Source organism: Capricornis sumatraensis, chromosome X, assembly GCF_032405125.1.
Source record: "Capricornis sumatraensis isolate serow.1 chromosome X, serow.2, whole genome shotgun sequence".
NCBI classification, from domain to species: Eukaryota; Metazoa; Chordata; class Mammalia; order Artiodactyla; family Bovidae; genus Capricornis; species Capricornis sumatraensis.
In genome coordinates, this window is record NC_091092.1 from 91168126 (window position 1) to 91195219 (window position 27094).

Sequence of the window (27094 nt, forward strand, 5' to 3'; positions counted from 1 at the left end):
CATAGTTCTCAGCTTGGAAGTATATGTAAATTTAAATTTTGGGGGGCACCTAATAAATTGGTCCCACAAGAAAATGGAACCAATTTGTACTCTAATCAAAGAATACACAATTTTGTTTCTTCACAACTGTTTTAATCTTCTAAATTTTGGTACTTGAAAGTTAGTACTTTGTTGTTGTTTTAGTAACATTTTTTAGTTACTTGTAAGCTTCAATATCCTTTCTCATTCATTAGCTGTCTACTTCTCTGAATTGTCAAATCACGTTATTTCTCCACTTTAAATGAGCTGTGAACCTTTTTCTTATTGATTTCCAGGAGGTTATATAGATACAGACAGTGTTACTAACCTTTGCCTAATATCTATGTAGCAAATACTTTCCTCTAGCCTGTTATTTCTGTTTTAACTTTGTGTATAGTATCTTTTCCACACAGAAGTTCTTAACTTTAATTGTAGCTGAAATTATTGCTCTTAACTTTATGGCTCCTGAGTTTCTAAGCCCTGCTCAGGAAGACTTCTCCGGTCTATTATAAAAATATTCTGGATTTTGCTCTGGTACTTTTACAGCTTTATTTTTTGCATTTGTTTTTGTGCAAGGTAGGGATTTATCTTAAATTTTTCTCTTCTATTTTTTTGGCCGTGCTGTGCGGCGTACAGGATTTTAGTTTCCAGACAAGGGATTGAACCCATGCCCGCTGCACAGGAAGTACAGTCTTAACTACTGGACCACCAGGGAAATTCCTTAAATTTTTTCCAAATGGTAGGATTTTTTTCCAAATCCTATCCCATTCACTGACTTCCCACTGATTTAAAATGTATTCTTTGTCATAAATTGAATTCTCATATGAATACGTGAGTTTGTTTCTAAATTATCTATCTTGTTCAATTTATGTATTCCTCTATTTATGATATATTTTTAATTTCTGTAGATTTATGGTAAGTTTGTAATCTAATAGGGCAAGTCCCTCCTCATTGTTCTTCTTTTTCAAATTTTTCTTAGTAATTCATGGGCATTTACTCTTCCAAATGAACTTTAAAATCCAACTGCCTGATCCCCAAAGAAAATACCACTAAAATTTTAATGAGAAATACACTGAACCTTTTGACCAAATTGGGGGTGTGTGTGTCATTTTAAACCATATTAAATTCTTCCCATCTAAGAATAGGATATGACTCTCAATTTATTCAAGCCTTACAGCCTTTGATGAAATTTTATAGTTTTCTACAAAGAAGTATTTTAAATTTCTTATAAATTTGTGGGTATTTTTTTTCTTTGCTATTATGAATGGAATCTTTTTCTATTATGTCTTCTAATTAGTTATTGATGGTATTCAGAGAAGCTAATGGTTTGGGTGTATATTTATCTTGTATCTACCCACCTCACTGAATTTTCTTATTAGTTCTAATAATTTTTCCTTTTATTCTCTTTGATTATCTAAGTAGACAACCATATCATCTTCCAATAATGCTAATTCTCTTTCTGATATTTATATCACTTCTATTTTTTAATCCCAATGATTAAAACTTCCAGAAAAATATTGGTTAGTGACAGTGATAGGAGTCATCCTTATTTTGTTCTTGAATTGAATGGAAATTTATCTAGCACTTTATTGTTACATTTGATGATTGATTTTGGTCTCTGATAAAAATTCTTACCAAGTGAAGGTTTTCACTCATTCCTAGCTTACTGTACTAGTTATCTATTGTTGTTTAACAAATTGTCCTAATGCAGCAAGAGATAACTAAGGCACTAAGGGTTTTTAAGTCAAGAATGGATGTGTAATTTTGTCAGATTATTTTTTCAGCATTTATGTAGACAGAGTAAAAAGAAAAGATTGTATAACTATTAGTATAATCAATTATAATAACAGCTTTCCTAATGTTGAACAACCCCTGCACTCCTGGGACAGACCTTCACCTGTCATGATACAGCCTTCTTTTAATACACTGATGGGTTCAATCGGAGAATCTGTAATTTAAAATATGTGTTTCTCTAGTAATATGTGAGGTTAGGCTATATAGTTTTCTTTTTTTTTTTAATGTGCCCAGTGATACTAGAATGAAATAGGAAGCTGTCCATCTTTTCCTATTAGCTGATCATCAAGATTGGATAGAACCTCCATCATACCTGAACTACCATGTCTGAGGAGAAAACTTTGACCATCTTTTAAATTTCTTCTATACAGTTCTATTCTATTCAGGTTTTCTGCCACTCCTTCAGTGATTTTGGCAATTTATATTTTCCTAGAAAACCACTCGTTTCATCTGGATTTTCACATTTTTTGGTATAAAATTGTACAAAGCACTTTCTCATGACTTTTTAATATTTTCTGAATCTGTGGTTAAATTCCCTTCATCATACTTCATGTTTTCTTGCCTTTTTCTCAATCATATCTGCCAGAGCATGGTCTGTCTAGTTTACTGGTCTTTTCAAAAAACATCTCTTAGTTTATCAAACCTTTTGTTTTCTATTTCATTAATTTCTGTCTTTTTAAAAATATTTATCTGCTTACTTTGGCTGCACTGGGTCACTGTTGCTGTGCCAAGGCTTTCTCTAGTTGCAGCAAGTGGAGGCTACTCTCTAGTTGTGGTGCGTGGGCTTCTCTTTTTGCAGAGCACAGACTCTAGGACATTCAGGCTGCAGTAATTGCTACACACAGGCTTAGATGCCCCACCGCATGTGGGATCTTCCTGGACCAGGGATTGAACCGGTGTCCCTTGCATTACAAGGTTGATTCTTAACCACTGGACCATGCGGGAAGCCCAATTTCTGGTTTTATCTATAGTAATTACATAATTCTACTTCCTTTTGGTTGTCTAGAGTCTTGATTGGAATAGTTAGTTCATTTAAGCTGTCTTGTCCTCTAATAAAAGCATTTAAGACTACAAGCTTTCTTCTGGGAACCCCCTTGGTCATGTCCCATAGGTTTTGTTCTATAATATTCTCAATTGACATCTACTCTAAACAGTCCATAAATTCCATTCTTGTTTCCTCTTTAACACAAGTATTTTTAAACTTTCAAATGGGCCTAGCCTTTTCTGCCATTGCTATTAAGATTTCATTTTATACATTATAATCAGAAAATGTAAAATGTATTTATTTCAAATTATCTTGGAAATAATCTCCTTCTACAAAAGTGTAGGCAGATGGTTTCCTCTGCCTAAACACCTTAACCTATCCTATCCAACTGGCAGACTCTTACTCATCCTACAAAACAGCTCAAATATTACATATTCTAGGACCAACCACTCCCACTTTGGGGGGAAAGTATCTAGAGAAGGATTTTTAAGGAAGGACAAGCTACAAACAGGCTGTGAATGTCCTCTTTGGTCTCCTGGCCTGGTCCCCCAGTCGCTCTCCTCACCCGCTCAGACACCCATTCCACAATCACTCCAGGGGCTAGAGGAAGATGGGGGAGGGGCTGGCAATGATATTCATATTTGTCTGGAGGGGTGAGGGGTTGGGGGAGGGGTGGGTCTAGCTCTTACCTGCTCTCTGCCAGCCTGCCTGAGGGGGTAAGCTTCATGGAGTCAAGGACCTGAGTAGGACAGCAATACTGGTGTAGAGTATGAGACGCTGTGGACCTGAGAGACAGCGAGAGACAGAGAGAGAAAGAGATACAGAGAGAGAGACAGGGAGGGAGGGGAGAGGCAGGGTGGGGAATGGGGACAAGGAGGTGAAAGTGAGTGGGGTATGGGAAAGGGGAAGACTGGGAGGCATGGGTGGTGGAGGAGGAGGGGCGGGAGGCAGGGAGGCAGGGAGGGAGGGAAGGAAGGAAGGAAGAAAAAAAGAAAAAACCACAAAGTCAAGAAAGAGAGGACGGCACTCGAACCACAAACAGAACACAACGACAACAGGGGGCAGCAGAGACGAAAGAGCTGGGCTGGGCCTCCTGTGTTCCAGGTGACTCCGTGGGGACCTCAGCCACGGAGACACTGGGACACCACAGTAGGGAAGGGGGACGGGGCCCTCCTCACACCAGATGCCACACGGGGATGGAAGAGGGAGGGGGACGGGTGGATGAGAGAGAAAGGGAAAAGGTGTGTGGGGAGGGGGTTGTTCCCTCTTATGGAAGACCCCTCACAAGAAGGGAGGGAAGGATGGGGAGAAAAGAGGCTCTGGGTCCAAAGAGGGTGAAGAACCCAGGCTGGGCCAGGGTGGGGGAGGGTGTGGGAGACACTGGAGGAGGAGAGGGAAAGAGACAGAGAGAAACTGAAAGAGACAAGAAAAGGGTGAGACAGAAAAGGAGAGAGACAGAGGAGGAAGACAGTGAAAGGGCAAGACAAAAGACACAGAAAGAAGACGGGGGAGAGGCAGAGTGCCAGAGCAAAGGACAGGAGAGGTGAGGGCGGAGGAGAGCTGACAAGGTCTCAGTGGTCCTGGTGACAGGATAGGACTGAGCGGGAGGATGGGGCCCAGCGAGCCAGGGGACAGGGGGTTCTTTGCTTCCAAGGCCAGTGCTGCACCCCCAGCCTGGGGCAAGGCCCAAGCCCCACCCCCAGCGCTGTCCCCCACCCCTAGAGCGGGGTCCAAAGGCCCCTCTGCCTCCTGCTTCCCAAGATGAAAAGTCCAGTGAATGGGAAGGAGGAGGAGAGACAGCAGGGTAGTGAGGCCAAGGGCCCAGTCCCCGGCCTCCCCAGTGCAGGGCAGATGCTGGGAGTGAGTCCCCAGTCAGCCAGCCCCTGTCCCCCACGAGCCCCTGAAGGCTGGTTTTGGTCAGGGCCTGGCCATTCAAGAGCCCAAGTAAAGGCCAGGAGATGCAGCTGCAGGCCAGGCCAGCTGCCCACTATCTTGCTTGCTGCAAATTAGAGGATGCCTAAATCTTAGAACCTTACAGAGAATCCTGGAATCTGATACTCTTATCAGAGACTCTGGAATAATCAGCAGCAGCAGAATGACTGTTTCTCCAGGACCATTTAGGTGCCAGTTACCGGCCCAAGTCCTTGACTCATTAAACCTGAGACTCAGAGACCCACAGGCTGCTGGAATGTTGGTATTGGAGTCTCAGCTGCTACAGACAGCCCCACAGCGTCAGGCTAGGTGCCCGGGCAGCCACCAATCACACCCCTCCTGGGTCACAGACTGTGCTGCTCAGGGCTCCAGGGTCCTCACAGAGCTGGGCACCCAAATGCCCCTGGGCTCACCCACTCGAGCTGCCTCCCTCCCCCAAGCCAAAGGCCTCCAAGAGTCCAAGAGGGGAGCCAGGAACCAGGAAGCCAGGAGGCTGCTGAATCAGCAGCCCAGGGACCAGGTCCAGGCCTGGGCAGGAAGGGAGGGGGTCAGGCTGCAGGGCTGAGGCTGGGGGCCAGGTTCCTACCTGCTACTCCTCCCGGGGGGCTCCATGGGTCTGGACCTGTCCCGAGGGCAGGCCCCCTGGCCAGGGCGGTGCCTCCACTGTGTCACCACCCCCTCCTCCCCAGCCCTTCCCTAGAAGGAGGAACCAAGGAGGCGGGGCCAGGCCGGCTGGGCTTGGGGCCAGACTGCAACTGGAAACTTTGCTCCTTCCCCTGCTCCCCCAGGAGGGCTGGGAACTCCTAGTAAGAGGAAGCAGCTTTGAGAGCTTGAAGAGACTCCCCTGGGCCAAACCTCAGGCTGGTCTCACTACGTGCACCTCTGTTGGAACCTCCCCAAGTACCCTGTCAAGTATACGTTATTAGCCGTATTTTCCTGAAGAGTAAAATGAGACGCAGAAACATTTAAGTAACTCGGCACAGGTAATAGAGCTAGTAAGTAGCGGAACCCCAAGGTCAGGATCTGTTTTCGCCATTCCCAAATCAGGACTCCATCCCCTTGGCCATATGGTTGCCCTGTAAATACAGAAACCTTTCCACAGAAGCTTTTCACAAACATTCTCATCTTCCACAGATTTAAGAGACTCTGTGTGGTGGTTATGCTAGGATGTTCCAGATCAAGTAAAATTCAAATCACCCATTTTGGGAAATCAAGATGAGGCCCTAGCCAATATTCTTGACCATTGCAATAAGCTCTCACTGTCTTCTGCATTGTTTCCTGGATTGGCTAAGAGAAATGCTCCCTGAACAGAAAAGCAAAAATCAGAAGAAATGCCATTCACAATCTAGAGGCTGTTCTAAGGAAACTGCCCCTCCTGACTTTACAGAGGGGGAAATTGAGGCCTGGAGAAGGGAAGAGTCTTACTGAAGTTCATACCGCCTCTCAGACTAGAATCCAGCTAGCCTGACTCCCCACTGACCTATCACAGTAACCTCTCTCTCCTCCTTATGTGGGGGCTGGAGAAAGGAGAGAATTTGGAGGATTTGAAGGGTGTGAGGTTCCTGAAGAATATTCCAGATCCAGCTCAGAGGGCTCCTGTCCTTTCATAGCCCCACAGCCCAGGCCCCTGGCTGTTCTGAGCAGAAGGCGGCCCTGGGAGGGGCCAGGGGGCCAGTGATCTAGAAGGAATAGGAGCTGACAGGCCACAGGCCAGTCTTCCTGCCTTCCTGCTGGGGCAGCTGGTTCCTCTCAAGAAAGCCAAAGCTGCTGAGAGAGATTGGCCCTCCGGACCACCACAAAGTTGGCATCCGTGGGCCCTTCGTGGCCTCTTCTTCCTCAGCCCACCCCCTAAAGCCCCATGGTCCTTAGGCTCTGGTCTCAGCCCCTGCTTTTTTCTCTCTCTCTCTCCCTTAGCAACTCTCTTGGCCCCTGTGGCAGCCACACCTTGTGCCCATTTTCAGTTACTGTCTTAAAAGTGGCACCTGTGGCCCAAACATTCATCTTGGCCTGGCAGAAGTCAAGAGACATAAATTCTAGTTCTGGCCCTAAGGCCGATGCTGTGTGACCTTGGGCAAGCCCCTTCCCCTCTCTGGTGAGGCAAAGAGCTTACACTTTGGCGCCTGGCAGAGCTGGGTACAAATCCTGGCTCAACTACTTTTCCACTGGGTAACCCCGCTGAGGCTCGGTTTGTTCATCTGTAAAAGGTGAGTGGCAACTCCTCTCTCACAGGTTTTTGTGAAGTTTCAGTGAGACAGATAGGCACATGCTGAAAAGTCTCAGTTGGAGCCTGAGAGAGCATGGTCCTTCAGCCAGGGAGGTAGGGGAGGCTCTTGGGAAACCTGTTTGTTTCAGGCAGGGACGATTTCTAGGAAGATACCTTTTCATTTGGGCCACTCTTGAAATTCAGACATATCTGAGCCTGTTGGCGCAACTCATGTGATAATCCTCTAGGGGTTGAAGGGAAGGAATTAAGGGTGAGGAGCCTAACCCAACCACAGGGCACTGGCAGGGGAATGGATATGGCAGTGACTAAGGGCAGTCAAGGTCCTGATCTCATGGAGCTCATATCCAAGTGAGAGGAGACAGACATTATTCAACCACTAGTGGAATTAAACTGGGCAAAATTGGAGGTAGCAGGGGGAGAGTGTTCCAGGAAGAGGAAACAACCTGGGCAAAAGACCTGAGGTGGTATTTCCAGGAACTTCAAGGAGGCCAACATTGTTGACTGGAAAAAAGCAAAGGGGAGATTAGGGATATAGGCGGCGGCCCAATCACACAGAGGCCAGAAGCCATGGTAAGGTTTCAGTATTTATACTAAGAGGAATTTCGAAGCCTGTGGTTTGTCGATAGACCTGGAGTGCAGAGTGTCTCTGAAGTCCCTTAAGTTGTATGAATAACATGAGTATGAGTGCATTTCTTGGGAGAACATTGTTTTTATCAGATCCTCAGATGGGTCTGTGATCCCAAAAGGGCAGGGAAGCTCCTTATATGATTCCATTCACTAACTGCCTGTCAAGCATCCCAGGACCTTCTGTGAGCTGCCCCCCACCACCCGACCTCCAGGTGGTCTCAGCCTCCCCTCATATCTTCAACCTGTGCTCCACCCAGACAAAAGTGCCTGCAATTGTCTGCCACACTCTGCTCTCTGTCCTCACCTTTGCCTCTGTTCAGAAGACTCTTCCCCACCACCCTGCCCCCACTGCCATTTCTTCACCTCGTGAGAGATGGAGTCTGCTCAGAAGTGGTGCCCTCTGGGAACCTGACTCCCCTGCGTCCTTCCCACCCTGCGTTTCTCCAGCGCTGTCTGTTCACATGCTGTTTCCCCTTCTGGCCAGGAGCTTGGTGGGGACAGGGGCCGTGTGTCTTATTCATTCCAGTGTTTCCAGCATCCGGCACAGGGCACCTAGTCACAAAGGTCAGCTGGTATTGGGAGACAGACAAACCACACTGAGGTGGAAACTGCAAGACAGGCTGTTAGACACTAGAGGGCACTGTGGCCACTGGAATCCTGGCCTGCTGCTGGCACTGGCCAGGCCCACCCAGGCTGGTGCTGGGAAGAGGCAAGCAGGGAATCATGGAAACTCTACTCCTGGGTCCTGCAGCTCCTTGGCTCTGGGTCTGACTGACCAGGGTCCCGACCCCAGTCTCCCAATATACCTTCTACCCCCTTGTCAGACTATTTCTCATGATAGCCCCATCCCACTACAGATACAGCTATGTGCTCAGTTGCTAAGTCGTGTCCAATTCTTTCTGACGCCAGAGACTGTAAGCCTCCAGGCTCCTCTGTCCATGGGACTTCCCAGGCGAGAATACTTGAGTGGGTTGCCATTTTCTCCTCCAGAGCATCTTCCTGACTCAGGAATCGAATCGAGCCTGCGTCACCTGCATTGGCAGGTAGATTCTTTACCACTTGAGCCACCTGGGAATTCCACAGATACAGCTATAGTTCTTCACAAATGCAGGTACCAAATACTGCTCCCACAGCCTTGCCACACTTTTTTGCTCTGCCTGCAAAATGCTCCACTTCACCTCACCCCACCTCCATCCCTCACCAGTTCAGTTGCTCAGCTGTGTCCGACTCTGAGACCCCATGGACTGCAGCAAGCCAGGCCTCCCTGTCCATCACCAACTCCTGGGGCCTGCTCAAACTCATGTCCATCGAGTTGGTGATGCCATCCAACCATCTTATCCTTTGTCATCCCCTTTTCCTCCTGCCTTCAATCTTTTCCAGCATCAGGGTCTTTTCCAATGAGTTAGTTCTTCACATCAGGTGGACAAAGTATTGGAGCTTCAGCATCAGTCCTTCCAATGAATATTCAGGGTTGATTTCCTTTAAGATTTACTGGTTGGATCTCCTTGAAGTCCAAGGGACTCTCAAGAGTCTTCTCCAACACCGTAGTTCAAAAGCATCAATTCTTCGGCACTCAGCTCTCTTTATAGTCCAACTCTCACATCCATACATGACTACTGGAAAAACCAGGCTAACTTCAACTCATTCACCAAGTCTCAGTTTAGAGGTCAGCTTGGAGAAGACTCCTTGACCCTCAGGCTGGGTTAGGTATACTTCTGACAGTCTCCCACAGCACCCTATACTTCCTCTGTTAATTGTCTGTTTCCTTCTCTGTATTCCTAAGAGAGGGTGACTTTCCTCACAGGAGGATTCTACTATTCATCACTGTATCAACTGCATTTAGTTTCACACATGTTGTATGTGAAACTAAACTAGCATGTTGTAGGTACTCAAGAAATTATCTTTGAGTGAATGAATGACTAAATGGATGGATGGATGGATAGGCAGATGGATGGATGACCGCGGGCAAGTCATCTTACTTCTGAAGATTTTGGTTTCCCCCCTCCGTAAAGTGGATCCAATCACCCCTACTTGGTAGAGCTGCCAGGAAGATTAAAGATAAAGGTGTGTGGAATGCTCCCTAACAGTGCCTGATACATGGTACACATTTTCTAAATCAAAGCATTTGTTAGGTTGAAAGAGGCTTTGTCCTGAGCCTGGAATGATCTCTCCCACTCAGGTTTACCATCTATGTGTGGAAGATAGCTTTAACAATAAGAAAACTATCATTTTTATTAAAAAACAACAAGAGCACCTGATATGTGCCAGACCTGAAGTAGGCACTCCCCAAGGAAGTAGGGGGCAGCCTCCAGTCTCAGCCAGAGGATGGGAGGCCAGGGCCGAGGTCAGAGTCATGGGAACTGTGCCTGCTTCTGGAGAACAGTCATTATGCACACAGCTGGTTCCAAACTCCTTACTCATAGATGAAAACCTGTCTAAGGGGTCATTAATTCCCTCTGTAATTAATGTAAAAACAGCAGGGTTTGTATTAATGGAAAAGTAAGCTCAAGCGTCAAGCTGATAATATTGATAATGTGTGCTTGTAGTTATATACTTCAGGTAACTATAAATTCAGTCGCTGTACTAATAAAATGTGCAAATTCCTGAAACAACGAAGAACTTGAGAATAGTTGCATCATGAGTAGTAGTATGCCAGTTGTTCTGAGGCTATGAAAATCACCGTACACTGGGAGTGATGGTAATACCCACCATGCACTTAAAGGCTGTTTTGGCACAAAATAAGGGGAAATTTTTAGATAAAATAGCATGTTCTGATTCAAGAGCGTGGAACTTGAAAGCATAGTGAGCAAAGGTCGACTTGCATTAGAGTATGAACCACAACCTTGATGGGTGAGCAAGCTGACAATAGTAGGCCTCTGAGTAGATTGCTCCCCAGGCTCTGACTGCGCTTGTGAACACATAAAAGCTGTGGGCACTATAGAAGAAACACCGAGTCCTTAGTATTTGACTTCTACCCTCACCCACTCCTGGGCTTCCCAGGTGGCTCAGTGGTAAAGAATCTGCCTGCCAATGCAGGAGACATGGGAAATTCAGGTTTGATCCCTGGGTCAGGAAGATCCCCTGGAGAAGGGAATAGCAAGCCACTCCAGTATTCCTGCCTGTAAAATCCCGTGGGCAGAGGAGCCTGGCGGGCTACAGTCCATGGGGTTACAAAGAGTTGGACACAACTGAGCACACACGGGCACACACTCACCCACCTCTAGGAGAATCCATTCCCACCTACAACCCCTTGTTGCCTCAATTTACCATAGGATGGACAAAAACGCTGCAGTCACCTGGGGGTGGGCCCCAGAGCTGAAAGGTCAACATCAGCCCACCTGAGAGCAGAGGAAGGCGCTCCAGAGAGACAAGTCAGTGACAAAAAGATGACAGGGACCAGGCAAGTCATGAAAGATGGAGAGAGACAGGCACGGGCCAGGGAGATGCAGAGAGAGAGGGGGCTGGGGTGGGGGGCAGTCTTGCTCCTTCATTTCTTGGTCCTATTTCCAGTTGGCATGAGGCCTGGCTATATGTCATTTACTGCTCTTAGATTCTGTGAGATGTAGTCTCACAACAGTCTCCCCCTCCCCACCCTTTATTCTTGAGCATGTCTGAGTGGGTTTCAGTTCCCTGCAACAAAGTGTACCCAGACTAAGACAAGGGAAAAATCAGGGATATAAGTGCAGGGCTTGCATAAGCAAAAACGCATAAAGAACACTTAGGTAGGGAGGGGTGAATACAATTACAAAGTGTTTGCGTTTGTTCACCCAAACGCTCCCTCATTTCCTGACACTTGCGACCACAGATATGTCCTACAGCCGCACACACACACACATCAACATTCAGGGGACACCGAGACAAATACAGCAGCAACCAGATCTGCTTCTATACAGACAGCCTGCTACGCAGCACTGTCCCTGTACTCCTCACACCCGCACAGACGGGGAGCCACACCAAGAACACAGCAGTGCTGCCTGCGAGGTGAGGGCCAGGAACTCAGGCTCAACTGGGCTCTCAGCAGCCTCCCTCCCCAGCTGCCAAGTGACTCATCCCCAGGGCTGCTAATTAAAGCCAGGACAGAGGGGACGGAGACAAGGGGAGGGGAAGAGAGAGAAGGCAAGTTTATTTTGGTGCCAACCAGGCATGCAGCCAGCTTAGGGGTCACCCACTTCCTGGGGCTGGGCCAAGAGGGGGCAGGGGAACATAAACAGGAAGGAGAGGGAGAACCCCCGTTACCTCTTCTTTCTCCTCGTGAGCTTCCTGGGAAAAGGTATGTTCTTTGGGAAAATTACCCATCTCCCTCCCCACCCCTACCCTCTTCCTCCATCCCGCTATCAGTCAAGTGCTACCTCTTCCAGCCTCTTGTCCTTAGAACTGGCTTCTCATCAACTAACTCCCATTTTCGCTTGCCAGAGCTGGTTCATCTGTGTCTGTAGCCCACTTCCATCTCCACCGTGGATCTCCCAACACAAGACTGGTACATAGGGAATACTCTGTACGTGCTTCTGGAACACAACTGGGTTAACTCTGGTATAGTGTGGTGACCACAACTCTGAATTTGTATTTGAGTTCTATGGCAGGGGGGGATAGATTATTTTAACTTTCTAAGCCTTAGTTTTCTCACCTGTAAAGTGACTAAAATATATACTCTATAGGATTATTGTGAAGATGAAACAAGAAAACACAGGTGAAGTGACCAGCATGGTGGCCAGCGTATACGGACTTTACCTATCACCTAATAAGCACTGCTGCAGCTGATAAATCATAACCTACCTCGGGCCTGGGGCAGCAGCAATTACACAGAGCTAACTTCCAAGCCTGGCTCCACCACATAGGACCTGGGGAGCTCAGACAAGCCACATAAGTTCTCAGAGCACTGGCTCATATATAAAATGGGGATTTGCAATATGACATCATAAATTTACAGAGAAGATCTGAATCTGTCAAGAGGAGCCCAAGCTCTCAGAAGTAGCTCGATGCAATGCAGGAGCAAATTACCAAGGAGAACAGGAGAAGCATAGCCCTGTAGGGCCAAAGGAACCCAGGAGGGAGGAAGCAGTCTGAGCAGGCTAGGGCAGCCAGGGAAGGCTCTCCAGAGTGCACAGGGCTGGAGTTGGGCCCACCGGAACCTGAGAGCACTGAGCAGGCGGTAAGTGACAAGGTTCCAGGCAAAGGAAGTGGTATCAACAAAGAGCTGGGCGGGGCCAGCGACCAGGCTGCACTGAACAGGAGGCCGCATGGAGGGAAGATTTTGGAAGCAGCTGGGGCAGCTCTGGCGTCTGGTGGTGTCTTGGGCATGTGGGGGAGCCATGGAAGGTCTGTGAGGTCTCAGCCACCCCAGATTGCCAGGAGGTCAAAACAAGGAAGAATCTTTTAGAAATTATCTAATCCAAGCTCCGGTTGGATAGATGGGGGCACTGAGGCCCAGAGTGGGAGGCCTCCTCTGGGAACAGAGCCAGCGCTGGCTCCTCCTCCCACTTCTCCTCCCAACAGCAGTGGCTCCGTTGCCATGGGGACGTCCCTGGCTCTGCGGGTGTCAACAGCTCCCCCACCCGCTCCCTCCTTCCCTAGCAACAGGCCACCTCCTCTGGCTCTCATCCTTGCTTGCCTGGCAACCCCAGCCTGGTGCCCAGGGCCCCCAAGTTGCAGCTTCACCCTCACTGCAGTGGCGGTGCCTCTAGGCCTGGGCTCCCTCCCCTTCTGGGTAGCAGGGGTATCAGCTCCTCCTGCCCCTCTGTTTTCAAGTTCTACGCTCCACATTTCTCAAGCTTGAATACCCCATAAATGACAATGGATTGGGTTAGGCGTTGGCTAAGGGCACTACAATGTGTTGTACCACCATTTTATGCTGAGCATTGTTTTAAGTTCTCTTGTTAACCCAAAGAAGTCAGAATTATTGACCTCATTTTACAGATGAGGAAAGTAAGGATCAGAGAAGCTGTAAGTGACTTTGCAAACAACACACAGCTAAGAGGCAGGCTCTGCTGAGCACTAGTTTGTGACCTTGAGCCATTGTCTATCCCTTTCTGGACCTGGATTTAAGGTATCTCTAGGTCTGACAACTTCTCATGGATCCACAGGAAGTCCAGGCACCTTCTTCTGCCCACAGCCCTCTCACAACACCAGCTGTTCAGTTCTAATTAGACTCCACAGTTCCTCTGGCACCCCATACTTGAAAGCCCTCATGCCTGGGGCCTTGCCATAGTGGGTTTTCAATCCACTGACCCTACTCACTCCTTCCTGTTTCACTTTCACAACAGCCAAGGTCTAACTCCTTTCCTTGATGTTTTCCTTCTACCCTCCTAACGTTTCCCCTCCACATACAGAATGTTTATTAGATGAGGTAGGACCCTGGGGCTCCTGGGGGGGAAATAGATCTGTTCAAAGTCATGGAACTAGAAGGCGACCTGGCCATAAATGGAACCCTTTGCTCAGATCCAGTTGCTGCTCTTATGTTGCAGATCCTAGCCTCCCTCCTCTAACCTCCTCTGGCTCTCACTGATGAAAGAAGGTGTCTGTGACCCAGCCCCAACCAAACTAGTCCTTTTTTAAGGAGCTTTTAACATCTCCTTTCCTGCCCAGATCTGTTTTAGTCTGACCGACTGCCCCCACCCAGCCCCCCTCACCTCTGATGCCTGCTGGTTTCTTTTCCAAGGATGCCCTCCTTACACAAAATCCGTGTGTCAGTCCTCTATGACCCAGCTCAGACACCACCTTCTCCAGGAAGCTTTCCCTGATGCCTAACTGAAGTGAGCTCAAGAATTTACACGTGGGGCCTGAGAACATCCTCAGCTGACCCCAGCCAGCCCAGGTTCCAAGTTAAAGGATCGTCCCACCATGTTTACAAGATTTTGCCCCACAAGTGCTATTTCAGGCCAGCCCCTTCCACAGTCCAAGTTTAACCCTTGCTTCCACAGTTGCTGAGTCCTCAAGGTCCCTGTAGTCTCCTTGACTGTAGGTCCAGTGTGGATGTCCGGAAGCACATCTTTGTAAAACAAATGCCAGCTTTGGAAGCAGGCAGCCCAGAGTGTGAGTCAGAGTGATGCTGCCCCGCCCATTGCTCTTATTTCCTTGGGCAAGGCGCTGACCATCTGGGGAACCCCGTTTTCTTCATCTGTAACAATCCGTGCCTAATGGGACTGTTGTGAGTATTAAATAAGATCATGTTCAGAGTTCTTAGTAGGTGAGGAGCAAATGATAGCTGCTATGACTACTAATACTAGGATGAGGATGAGATGGCTATTATTATCTGCAAGGCTGTTGAGAGCTCCTGCCGTGGTGGCTCAGCCATAAATTAGCTGCATGGCTGTGGGCAAAACCTATAACCAGCCTGAGCCTCAGTTTCCTCAACTGTAAAAGAATGATGATAAGGCCAACCCAGCTTCCACTTACAGTGTCGCTGGGAGGATCAAACGAAAGAAAGCCCCTGACAACTTTTGTGAGTTGTAAAGGGCCAACGTACACTATCATATGATATATGATTATGCTATTAAATGCCCTGAGCTATAGGTCCTTGGAACACCCATGCCGGGAAGAGCTAGAGACACCTTCCATCGGGTTCCTTGACAAGTCGCAGGCATATCAATGGGGCTGCCTAGGGGCCTTGCTCAGAGTCAGCCCAAGTTGTCTTCTTCCAAACCCACAGTGGGACACTGGAATCAGTGTTCTTTGCTAGACCAGTGCCTTCCTAAATGCTAGGACAGGTTGTACTAAGGCCGTATTCTTTGGCTGCAGGCCAGGACTAATTGTGTCTCATCATATACCCCTTGCCTAGACACTGGGCCTGACTGCATCCATCACGCTTCCCACTTCCCTGTTGGCCCAAGTGTGCTCCCATCCCACAGCCCGTACCTTGGCACAGGGCACCAGTATGCTCATCCCGTACCCCCTGCCTGGGATGCTAGGACACAGCGTGTCTCATTAATGCACCTCCGTTTGAATGCTGGGATCCTCTGCCTCTCCCATATCCACTGCCTGGATGCCAGGACCTGGGCTGCTGCATATGGTTGGACAAGCTGTGCCTTGCACAAAGCTTTACAACCAAGAGGGCATGAGTTGGGGCTGAAATTCAACCTGTGCTCTGCTCACTGAGCCAGGAACCCTGGTGAGGGGCTGCAGGAGCCCAGTGGAACGGGAACATTCCTCCAACTGATCCACTCAGTGGATTCTACTCTTCACATAGGTGCTGTGTATGTTAGTCGCAGCCCTGACTGGAACTGAATGACCCATCTCATGCCTCTGGTGCTGGGACCCATCTCCTTTCAGAGGCCCACCCCTGGCCTGGATGCTGCCTAACTGGGCCATATCCTGAGTCCCCTATCATTCCCACATGGTCCCTATCCTTGACACTTGTGTTTTCATGAAGCTTCTGATGGGTTAAGGCCTGGGAAATGTACTAATAGTTCTTGTCTCTATCCCAGTTCGACCCCCACCTCCTCAAATGGCAGATTGATCACACCCTGAAAACTCAGTGATGCTTGTAAGCCTTTTTCACCAAGCATGCAAAAAAAAAAAAAATCCACTGGTTACCATAAGGTATATTTCTAATGTCTAGATTGTGTCACATCAAAAAGTCCATCCAAACCCCACTACTCAGGGCTAGTGCAGGCCAGGGTGCAGCACAAACGCCAGACAAGGGAAGCTCCATTTCCCTTGTGTCCCCTTCTCCTGGGAGGAGAGAGGGAGAAGGTTCCTGGTCCAGCTTTCCCACATGGGCCGCTCCAGTGTTCAGCCAAGCCCCCAAGTCAGTGAGGGTCAGAAAGACTAAGGAAGAGTTTTCAACCCCCTCCCCATGCTTGCCACATTCACCCTGGCCCTCCCACTCCATTCCATCCCCACCCCTAATACTAATGGGACAAAACCCCTGGAGTTGGCCCCCGCCCTTCCCATGCATGAATCCCGAAATGACAAACCAGAGGCCCCCACCCCAGTCCCTGCCCCCACCCCAGTTCTTGCCCCATCTCCCAACTACTGCTAAAGAAAGGAGGTACTGACCTGACTGTTCTGGAATTCTCACCATCAGATCTGAAAGAGAAACACAGAAAAAAACCAACAACAGTCAGTATATGCTCTACTTCTTTCCTCTCTCTGCTCTACACAGTGGCCTTGACACCTTTTACACATCATGAAAATGAGGGGTGGGGCATTTCATGCAGAGAGAATAGCCAGTGCAGAGGCCATGAGATGGAGGAGGGGCTGGCCAGTTGTTGGGATAAGGAGGAGGAAAGTGTGGCAAGGGTGGAGTGAGTGAGGGGAAGAGTGGTTGGAGCTGAGGTCAAGGAAGTGCCAGGGACCAACAATGTTCTAGCCTACTGGGTCATGGTTGAGGAGCCTTCCTTGGAGTGGCTGCGGGCAGGGGCAGAGTCTGAGGTTTAAATCCAGAGAGATGGAGCCTCAGATACTGGCTCTGCCACTTAACAGCCCTGTGACCTGGGCAAATCACCCCCTTGCTTGGAATCTGAGCCTCAGTCTCCCCACTTGTAACACGAGGCCAATCCCTGAAGGGCTGGTAGGATGATTAAGCCCTTTGGAACCCAGCAGACAAATGCCAGGTATTATTAACAACACAGAAAAGGCTTTGCCAATTGCCTGGTCCAACCTGCTTATTTTCCGGATGAAGAAAATGAGGCTGAGAGGGTGAGTGAGTCAGCTGCTGGGCTCCTTTCTACTACACTGGTCTGCCTTCTTCATTGTGAGGCCCCCTCAGAGGCAAAGGAAGGACAAGAGAAGAGAATAGCATTGGGGACACAGCGCTGAGGGGACTGAGAGAATGAGTGAAATCGGAACCACACCCCTCCGGCTACTCCTCCCCAAAAGAGAGAGAGAGAGAGAGAGAGAGAGAGAAAGAGAGTGTGTGTGTGTGTGTGTGTCTGTGTCTGTGTGTCTGTGTGTGTGCCTGCGTGTGTGTGTGTGTGTCTGTGTGTATGTCTGTGTGTGTGTGTCTGTGTGTGTGTGTGTGTGTCTGTGTGTCTGTGTCTGTGTCTGTGTGTCTGTGTCTGTGTGTCTGTGTGTGTGCCTGCGTGTGTGTGTGTGTGTCTGTGTGTGTGTGTGTGTGTGTGTGTGTGTGTGTAGGGGAGGGACACTGGGGCTGTCATTAGGGGTGGGGAGGAGGAGGAGGAATAAGAACCAGGGTGCTAGGAAGAAGTGGGGAGAGTGTGTGAAGCGACTTCCTTGTCCCCTCTCTGTCCTCTTCCTCCTTTTCTCCCCTCCCTCCCCACACCCCCTCCCCACCTCCACTTCGGAGGAGACAGAGATGAACACATCACAGGCTCTGTCCTCAGGTGAGAGAACAGAAAGCGAGAAGCAACCCGAGTGAGGCCCTGAGTCAGGGGAGAGTCATCTATGCTGGGTGTAAAGTGAGAGGGACACGCGGAGAAGGGAGATGGAGCTCAGCGTGAGTATCTGCTCAAGAGTGAATGGAGCACCCACCGGCCAGGGAGGGCAGGCAAGCATCTGGTTGCAGGAGCACAGACAGTGGGTGAGGCCAGTGCTTCCAGTTCTGCTACTTACTAGCCACATAATCCCGGGGAAGGCACTGTCCGATGTCCCGCCTCAGCTTTCTCACTTGTAAAATGACATGACAGGGGAAGGGAGGGGGGCAGGAGGGTGGGGTGGCTGTGAGGTTCAGCCTGGCACAGTAGACAACAGTAGGTCCAATCTTTAGCCTCTGCAGCCCTCTAAAGGGACAGAGGATTAGGGCCACGGAGCACCTTTTCACGTTTATTAAAACTTCCATCTCACCCTGCCACAATAAGATTGCTTCTGAGGCCTGGCTCAATCATTTGCAGGTACCAGATTGGATAGGCCTAATTCAATGACTCCCCAGCTGTCGACAGAATGGAGGCTAAGCCCCTCAGTGTCTCTCCCTAACACGAACCCTCTACTCTGGGCAGGCTGATCTCCTCACCACTCCACCCCAAAATCTCCAGCACACATGTATTCAATCTACTATATAACAGGCCCCAAGTCAGGAATACAAGCCCTCAAGTTGCTCACAGACTGGCCCCCTGCCTCGATCTACTTTAGGGCATAAGCCACATATATAGTAACCTGCACTGACATGTGAACAATCACTGAGCACCTACTATGTACCAGGCAAGGTGGTGGGCTCTTTTGACACATGATCTCCTTTGATCCTGCAAAGTGGGAATTACTCATCCACTTTTAAGATGATGAAACTGAGACTCACAGAAGTTGAAATGAGTTGCCCCATAGCACACAAGTAGGGGGCCCCGGCCTGGACCCCAGAGTTCTCAAAAGGCTTGGCTATACTAACTCCCATCCTCAAGAGTGATGCTCAATAAACAGTAACTGACTGAAGTCTATGAGTATAGTGACCATACTTTTTGAACCTAAGAAAGTGAAGTCGCTCAGTCGTGTCTGATTCTTTGAGACCCCATGGACTGTAGCCTGCCAGGCTCCTCCATCCATGGGATTTTCCAGGCAAGAATACTGGAGTGGGTTGCCATTTCCTTCTCCAGGGGATCTTGCAGACCCAGGGATCAAACCCAGGTCTCCCACATACCAGGCAGACTCTTTACTGTCTGAGCCACCAGGGAATCTCTACTGAACCTAAAACTCAGGCATGTAATGAGAACAAGGATTTTGACATTGCTGCTTCCAGGTACAAGGGGCAATCTGGCAGATGGGAGAATAAATGGCAAAATATTGACAGTCTTGAACCTTTGGGGGATGTATAGGGACAGCAGGGCAGAATAACTGAAAAGAATATAAGCCTTTGAAATGCCATACTGGGGTTTCTGCTCTCGCCTCTTGGATCCCCTGCCTCTCATCTTGCTCCTCCAAGTCATCTATAAAAAGTACCTGGGGAGGAAATAAGGTGCCTCTCTCCCAACAACCCACAATTATATAAACAAGGCTGTCCTCTGAGAGCTGAGAAATGCATCAGAAACGAGATATGCAGTTACCTGAAAGAGATGGTTTCTTAACAGCATTTGGGCAACATGTCTACAAGATCAGCTGTCCAACAGAAAGGAGATTGGACACAAAGAGAAGGTACATATTTTCAAAGGAGACTTGAAGACCTACTGTGTATAGGGCTCTTCCCGGAAGCATCCTGAGGAGAAGGGGTGTGCCCTGGTCCAGAGAAGCATCTCTAAAAGCTAAGAACCTGGCTTGGCACAACCAGAGACCTCATCTCCCAAACATCAACTTGTCTAACTGCAAGTCTCTTCAATGGACAACAACGTTCTCTCACTGGCTGCCAAAGGAACATCTCTGAAGCACAAATCATGCATGTGTGCTAAGTTGCTTCAGTCATGTCCGACTCTTTGCAACTCCATGGACCGTTGACCGCCAGGATCCTCTGTCCATTGGATTCTCCAGGCAAGAATACAGCAGTGGGTTGACATGCCCTCCTCCAGGGGATCTTCCCAACCCAGGGATTGAACCTGAGTCTCTTACGTCTCCTACATTGGCAGGCGGGTTCTTTACCACTAGGGCCACCTGGGAAGCCCAGTTTTTTTCAGTTGTATGATCAATTCTCCCTAAACTCTGCGAGAAGTGCATTTCTCCTCTCAATGCAATCTGACACATCCCGTAAGCCATCAGACTTTTTTTTTTCCTTTGAGACATCGTCCTTACTGCAATCCAGACTGGTTGCTCTCCAGGCCTGCACAAAGTTGCACTAAGATCTCCTCCATCACTTTGGGGTTTCCTTCAATTCTCTTCTGTGTTAATTTTTTGCTTCCTCAATTTCTTGGCCTTTTTTTTCTGAGTTTATGCTTGCATTTTGCTGGAGCACATTCTCCAGTGCTTCCTGAGAAAGGAGACCTAGGACATAAAATCTTTAGATCTCCTGTCTGAAAATGTCTTTATTATGCTCTCACCCTTGATTGATAATTCAACTCTGTACAGGCTTCTAGGTTGGAAATTATGGTCCTACAGAATTTTGAGAATGTTGCTCCATTGTCTCCCAGCTTCCAGTGCTGCTATTGAGAAGTCCAATACCCTTCTTTTTCCTGATCCTTAGTACATGATATGTTTTTTCTCTGGAAGCTTTTAGTTGCTATTGCTGTTCAGTTGCTTAGTTGTGTCGGAATCTTTGTGACCCCATGGGCTGCAGCGTGCCAGGCTTCCCTGTCCTTCACTATCTCCTGGAGTTAGCTCAAACTCATGTCCATTGAGTTGGTGACATCATCCAACCATCTCATCCTCTGCTGCCCCTTTCTCCTTTTGCCCTCAATCTTTCCCAGCATCAGGGTCAATTCCAATGAGTTGGCTCTTTGCATCAGGTGGCCAAAGTATTGGAGCTTCAGCGTCAGTCCTTCCAATTAATATTCAGGGTTGATTTCCTTTAGAATTGACTGGTTTGATCTCCTTGCTGTCCAAGGGACGCTTAGAGTCCCTTGGAAACTTTCAGAATCTTCTCTTTATTCTGCTATTCCAAAATTGTGCAGTGGTGTACCTTGGTGAGGGTCTTTTTGTCATTTATTTTGCTGGTTACTAGGTGGGATTTTCACTCCTTTGGTTCTGGGACATGCTCTTTGATCCTTTCCTTCCTGCTGTTCCCTCCACACTCTATTTCCAGAACTCTTATTGTTGGATGTTGGAGTTCCTCAGCTGATCCTTCCATGCTTTCATCTTTTCTGTTGTCCATCTCTTCATCCTGTTTTTCTGCTTCCTAGGATACTTCCTCAACTTTTATTTTCTAACCCTTCGGCTAAAATTTTGAGTTGGCTCTTGTTATCTTAAATTTCCCAGGTATCTTCTCCCCCCTTCATTACCTCTGCTCCAAGCTTTTTTGGTTTGTTTACTTTTGGGCTCATTCTTGCAGGTTGATGGTCTTCCTCAAATAGCTCTGTACTACCTGATCATCTCTGGCTACCTAAGCCTTTTTTTTAAATGTCAGTTACATTAAGGTTTAATTTACATAAAATGAAATATACCTATTTTAAGGGTCCTCAGCTGGTGAGCCCTGGTGATCAGTTCCCATGACACTAACAATCTCTGTGTGTAGGTGGAGCTGGCCAGGTGATGGGCTTCACTAGAGAGTTAATGGACTAAGAGCCTATTCTTTGGATGGAAGACTCCCAAATATCATCTTTAAGAGGCCTTTGTCTGGGGTCTTTCAGTTTCCCCAGAGAAGAATCCCTTTCTCTTGTGTGCTCCTGACTTTGGTGTCCTGAAGTAAGTAAGTGGAACGAGTTTGGGGTTCCACTGTTTTGGGGGTGCAGGTCACTTTGCTTGCAGCCCTGTTTCACCCCCAGAGGCTCATAACTTCAATTTTGCCAAAGACTCACCCTCCATCTGCAGAGATTGGAGCCAGTGGAGGCAGGGGGTGTCCCTGACTGAACGGGGTTGGGGAGGAGCCAACATGGTCTGTCCACAGTCTTTCAATATTCTCCCTGTTTTTGGTTCTATGCCTCATCCTACTTTCCATGCTTCACGGTACCTCTGATCCCCAAGCATTTCTGGGGCTCATTGCATGGAATAGTTTACTTCTGGTTAGCATCCCAGACCTCATGTTTCTACCTTTTTTATTCCTTTACTCATATTTCAGTGGAATTTGTGAAAGCAGCAGAGATAAATAAGTTTATTCAACTTGTTGTATTTAACAGGAAGCTCCCCTTCTTATTCCAGCCAACTCTTATTCATCCTCCGTGACTCATTTAGGCAAGACCTTCTCCAGGAAGCTTATCTTAATACCCCCTCTTGGATGAGGAACCCCTCCCCTGTTCTCCCACAGGATCCTTTTCTTGCCTCTATCACAGCCCTGATCGAACTGTTTTGAAAGTGTCCGTTTCCAAGCCTGGCTCTCCCTGCATACTGGGATCTCCTGGCAGTCTGGGCCGTGTCTTAGTCATGCCTGTGCCCCAGTTCCCAGGGTCTGATCCACAGGGGTACACAGTAAATATGTGGGGATGGAATGAATGAATAAATGACTATAAGTATGAATCAGACCTAGCCAGAGGGACCATCTAGAAAGGGAAATAAGCTGAACACAATTGTTCCTATACAAGACCAGTTCCCTAAAAGCTCTAAGTTCCCTAAAAGCTGTTATGTGCAAAGATGCCTACTGCAGTATGATTTAAACCAGTGAAAAAAACAGGCCCAGTGTCTATGCCCTACATTGAGAGGATGGTTAAGTACATTATGGTATATCAGTTGCCATTAAAAATGATGCTTCTAAAGAATATGCAATTACATGGGGAAATGTTCAAATGAACAAAGCAAGAAAAAATTACACCTGCTGTATTATTTCAACCATATGAAAAGAATTCAGAGAATAAAGGAAATACATCAAATGTCCAGAGTAGCTGCCTCTGTGTGTTGTAATTATGGATAATGTTTTTCTCCTCTACTTTTCTAAATTTTCAAATGGAAGAATGTATTAAATGCATAATTTTTTTAAATTTCCTAAGAAATGAAGGTAAGAATCCTGAGATACTCATGAATAAAATATTGTGAAGAGGACCCAGGAAGGCTTTGGCCTTCACTGACCAGAGACACAGAAGGCCCAGTCCCTGCCCTCACTGCAAAGCAGGACCTAGTTCAGGAAGCCAAAGGAGGATCATGGAGTTCAGCTTATTACAAATTGCAATATCATAAGCTGTACTGGGAAACAGACGCTCCTACACTGGATATCACACTTTAGAGGCCCCTTCCTGTGAGGTAAACGGTCTGTGGGGAAAGGGAATATGCCCATTAGGATCTCTGGCCTTTTCCCTTCTAGACTTCACTCAGGCACTCAGAACCCAGAATTCCCTGTCTATATTTCTTGAGCTGACTTGCAGGAATTGTGTGGTCTTATTATCCAGGTCCATCTGCTAGGGTGGCCAATGGGAAAGGAAAAGAGTCAGGGCTTGGATGTGGGCTGGGATATCCATATACATCTCAAGGTTCCATATGAGCTACAAGTGGTGAGAGAAGGGGAAAGGGCTAATGGCCTCAACTGGTACCTTGTATGGGCCACATAAACATAGAAGCAGGCAAGTCCATAGGTCCCTAGGCCTCAACGTTGGTAGAAGGGCCTAACTTTGAGTCTTAGACAGATCTGGGTTCAAATCTATTTATTTGCTGTACAACCATGGGTGAATCCATTCCCCTCTCTGAACCTCAGCTTCCTCAACTATTAAATAGGTATACTAATTCCAATCTCAGAGAGTTGTTGCAAGGCTTACTGGGGGCACAATGGCTTCGAGGTTATGAGTACAGGTTTTGTGGTCAGACAGGTCAAGGTTTGAATCCTAGCTCTGCCCCTCCTAACCGTATGATTTACATCTCTACGACACAGTTTGTTTACCAATATGATAAAGATAGTAACAGTACTGATGAAGTTGTGGGAAGGATTGTGGTTGTAATGAATACATAATAACATCAGAAAATGCTCAAATGAGAAAAGGCTGCTTAATAATGGGCATGCAAAGATTGACTACGGTAGGGCTGACTGAGCCTCCTGCACCCCCATCCTCCTGACCAGCTTTATTTTTCTCCAAAGCACTTACCACTATTTGACATGTTTTGCATCTTCTTGTCTGTTTCTTTTCTGTCTCCACCCCCTACATTCACACACTAGAACGTGAGCTCCGCAGGGCAGAAATCTGTTTTGTTCACTGTTTCCAAGTGCCTGAAACAGTGAGAGAGTGAAGATGTTCCTCAACAGTCAAGTAGATATCCGCCATGTAGACAGGGGTATAAGGTATTCTCAGCCAAGAGAACAGCCAGAATACAGGCATGGAACCACAAAGCAGTCCACTTTGCCAAGGGTATCCTAGACAGTTCTGTACAGTTTGAATGCAGGGTGAGGAAGGGAACAGAGTGGCTACAAAGATGAGTGGGACTGTGGCCTGACCCAAAGGAGCACGTGAGAGCTTTCCTAGACCACAAGTGGTGTGAAGACCAACTTGTGACAGCCAGGAAGTAGAAAAGCACTAGCGGAGGGGCAAAGATGCCTTCCAAGTTCGACTGTCATCTAAATCATGATGATGTGGAAGACCAAAGTTAAAACGTTTTGAAAGATAGTTCAGGTGGAGGGAAGACTCCTTTCTAAGGGGCAATCTGAGCCAGGAATCAGACCTAGAAAAGACAAATAGGCAAGGATAGAAGTCATATGGAGGAGGTAATAGTGATATGCAAGAAAATCTTATAAGATTAATTAAAGAGAATAACAATTAGATGAACTTCAGGACAAATCAGAAACCTTGTTGGAGAACATTTTTAGCAACAGATCCACATGACACTGAATGGAGCCACGCGATCCACAGGCCAAAATGGTGGTGGGGAAACAAAATGAAAGCCATGGTGGTTTCAGTTGCCAGTTATCTTTCTGTTGACGATTACTCTTCCTCTAGTCATTTGTTACCACTACTCACTGAAAAGTCCTGGAATGACAATGAGGATGATGATAAAGGTTGCTATGTACTTCAAAGGAAATATTTGCCCATCCCTTTTCAAATTTCTTCTTCAGAAAATAGAGAGGCAAGTATCACTTTACATTTTTTATTTTAAAGAAAAAAAGACAGGCAGAGACTACAACAAAAACAGCACTGAACAAGAGTGTGAACTTCATTGTGTAATTGCAGGGGAGCCCCTGGGGCTTGGCCTAAGGAGTGACAAGGGCAAATGCTGCTTTCTAACCTCCCTCTCCTTTCAATCACTGAAGCAGGCTTTATTTGGTCTTTAGCATTTCTGCCTTCTAATAATCCAAAAAGGATAAAGTGATTATTAAGCACCTATAATGGTCCAGGACTTGTGCTATCTTCATAACAGCTGTGCAAGTTCATTAGTATTCTTCTGATTGTATAGGTGTGAAAACTGGGGCTCAGAGCACTAATGTGATTTACCTAGAGTCACACAAATAATAATAAGTAGTGGAGTCGGGATTCAAGTCTATGTTTGTCTGATTCCAAAACCAGTGCTTTTCATTGCTACAGCTGTGGCTTCCTTCTGTCATGCCAGAGCTAGGTAGCACTTCGTTTCCCCCAGCTTGGCCTCTCTCCCTCACCTGGCTCTGATACCCCCTCCATACCATAAGCATTCAGGGGTGCTTCTGAAAGAGATAATACTTCAAGGATGGAAGGGGGCACCCAAAAGGGAAGGTGGGGTTAGGCACAGGTACCACCGCCCAAAGCAGCTTAGCACTACGACAAAAAGAGAGAGAGAGAATGAAAATGAAACTGGCTCTCCAGCCCTCCCTTCTTCCTTCCCTCTGCTGGAGGCAGAACGATGGAGGTTCAGCCATGATGGGAGAGAAAGTGGGTGGAAGGGAGAGCAGCGAGAGCAGCCTGCTATTGCAGAAGCCTCAGCTCAGCCTCAAAGCCCCCTCCTGCGCATTTGGGGCCTATCGCTGGCCCACCTGCTTCCACTGCCTAAGCAAAGGAGGCCAGGCTGTTCTCCAAGCACCCACCCAATCCTGCCAAAGCACAGCTCACAGCAGACTCAGACCCTCTCAAGTCACAGTGAGGGCATCCTGAGAGGTGGAGGGACTGGCCTGGGGGTTCAGAGGGAGGCAGTGGCAGGGTGGGGGTCAGAACCCACGTCTCCAGCCCCTCGGTGGAGGGCTTTCTTGACTGCAAGGTCTAGATGGCAGAGGTTGAGGAAAAGGAGCTCAGGAGGCTGCCACAGGAATGCTCATGACAGGTCTGGAGGCAACACATGCCAAAATGAGGCCTACGAGTTGGGGATTTGGGGGGCTGACTAATTATTCTCCATCTCAATCTGGATTGAGAAAGCAAAACAACCATTTTTAAAAGTCGCATTAGCCTTAGTTTGGACCTCAAAAGCATAAATCTTTATCTCTTTCTTCTGTCAGGACCCTGCTAAAAAGAATGAGAAGGAATAAAATAAGGTATGAAATCGTAACAGTGAAGAGGATGGAAGAAGGTGATATCAAAAGGTGAGGGATTTCAATAAATTTCTGGGAGCAAAAAACAAGGAAAAGAGTGTTTACAGTTGAAGGAGAGCCAGCAACACCACTCAGGGGGTTGCAGCTGGAGAGGGAGCCAATCAGGCCAGCAGAGCCCCAGAGAAAATCCAAACTTGAAGACGGTAGGTATGAAGGAGAGTAGGCGTGACTGGGGGCTGAAAACGGGGGCATAAACCGAAGGTAAGTACATGAAATCCTCCCCCATGCCCTCCCCGCAATTCCCAGATCCAAAACACAAGCTGCCTGGCATTCATCCCTAGGCAAAATATCAGGGAACTCCTGGTTAAAGGAATTAGACTCTGTGGTATTACTTAGGGCACCTAGTGGCATGTCGTTGCTCCCAGAATAAAGTGCTTTTCATTCTGGCATTTGGGGGTCACCCATTACAACTGTCAGATCCTGGTGGCTCACCTAAAATAAGGTCGGGGAGTGAACAAGCCAGTTGGATATACAGACATCTCACTCAGCTTTGTATCAACTCATTCGCAAACTATAAAAGAGAAACTATGAAACAAAAGGTAAGCAGCCTAGAAGATCAATCCAGGAAGTTCAACATCCAACTAACAGACACTCCAGAAAGAGAAAATGGAGAAAACAAAGGGGAGAAAACTACCAAATAAATTATATA

General features: G+C 47.6%; 1 protein-coding gene across 1 annotated transcript in view; it reads right to left on the bottom strand.

The window, feature by feature from the left end:
• The window catches only part of LOC138070851 (IQ motif and SEC7 domain-containing protein 2), a 76820-nt gene that overhangs the window by 37317 nt on the left and 12409 nt on the right, over positions 1-27094 (bottom strand). The window contains exon 2 of the mRNA XM_068962135.1: positions 16575-16604. Within this exon, the coding sequence (XP_068818236.1) occupies positions 16575-16604 (30 nt within the window). The remainder of the gene's footprint in view (positions 1-16574; positions 16605-27094) is intronic.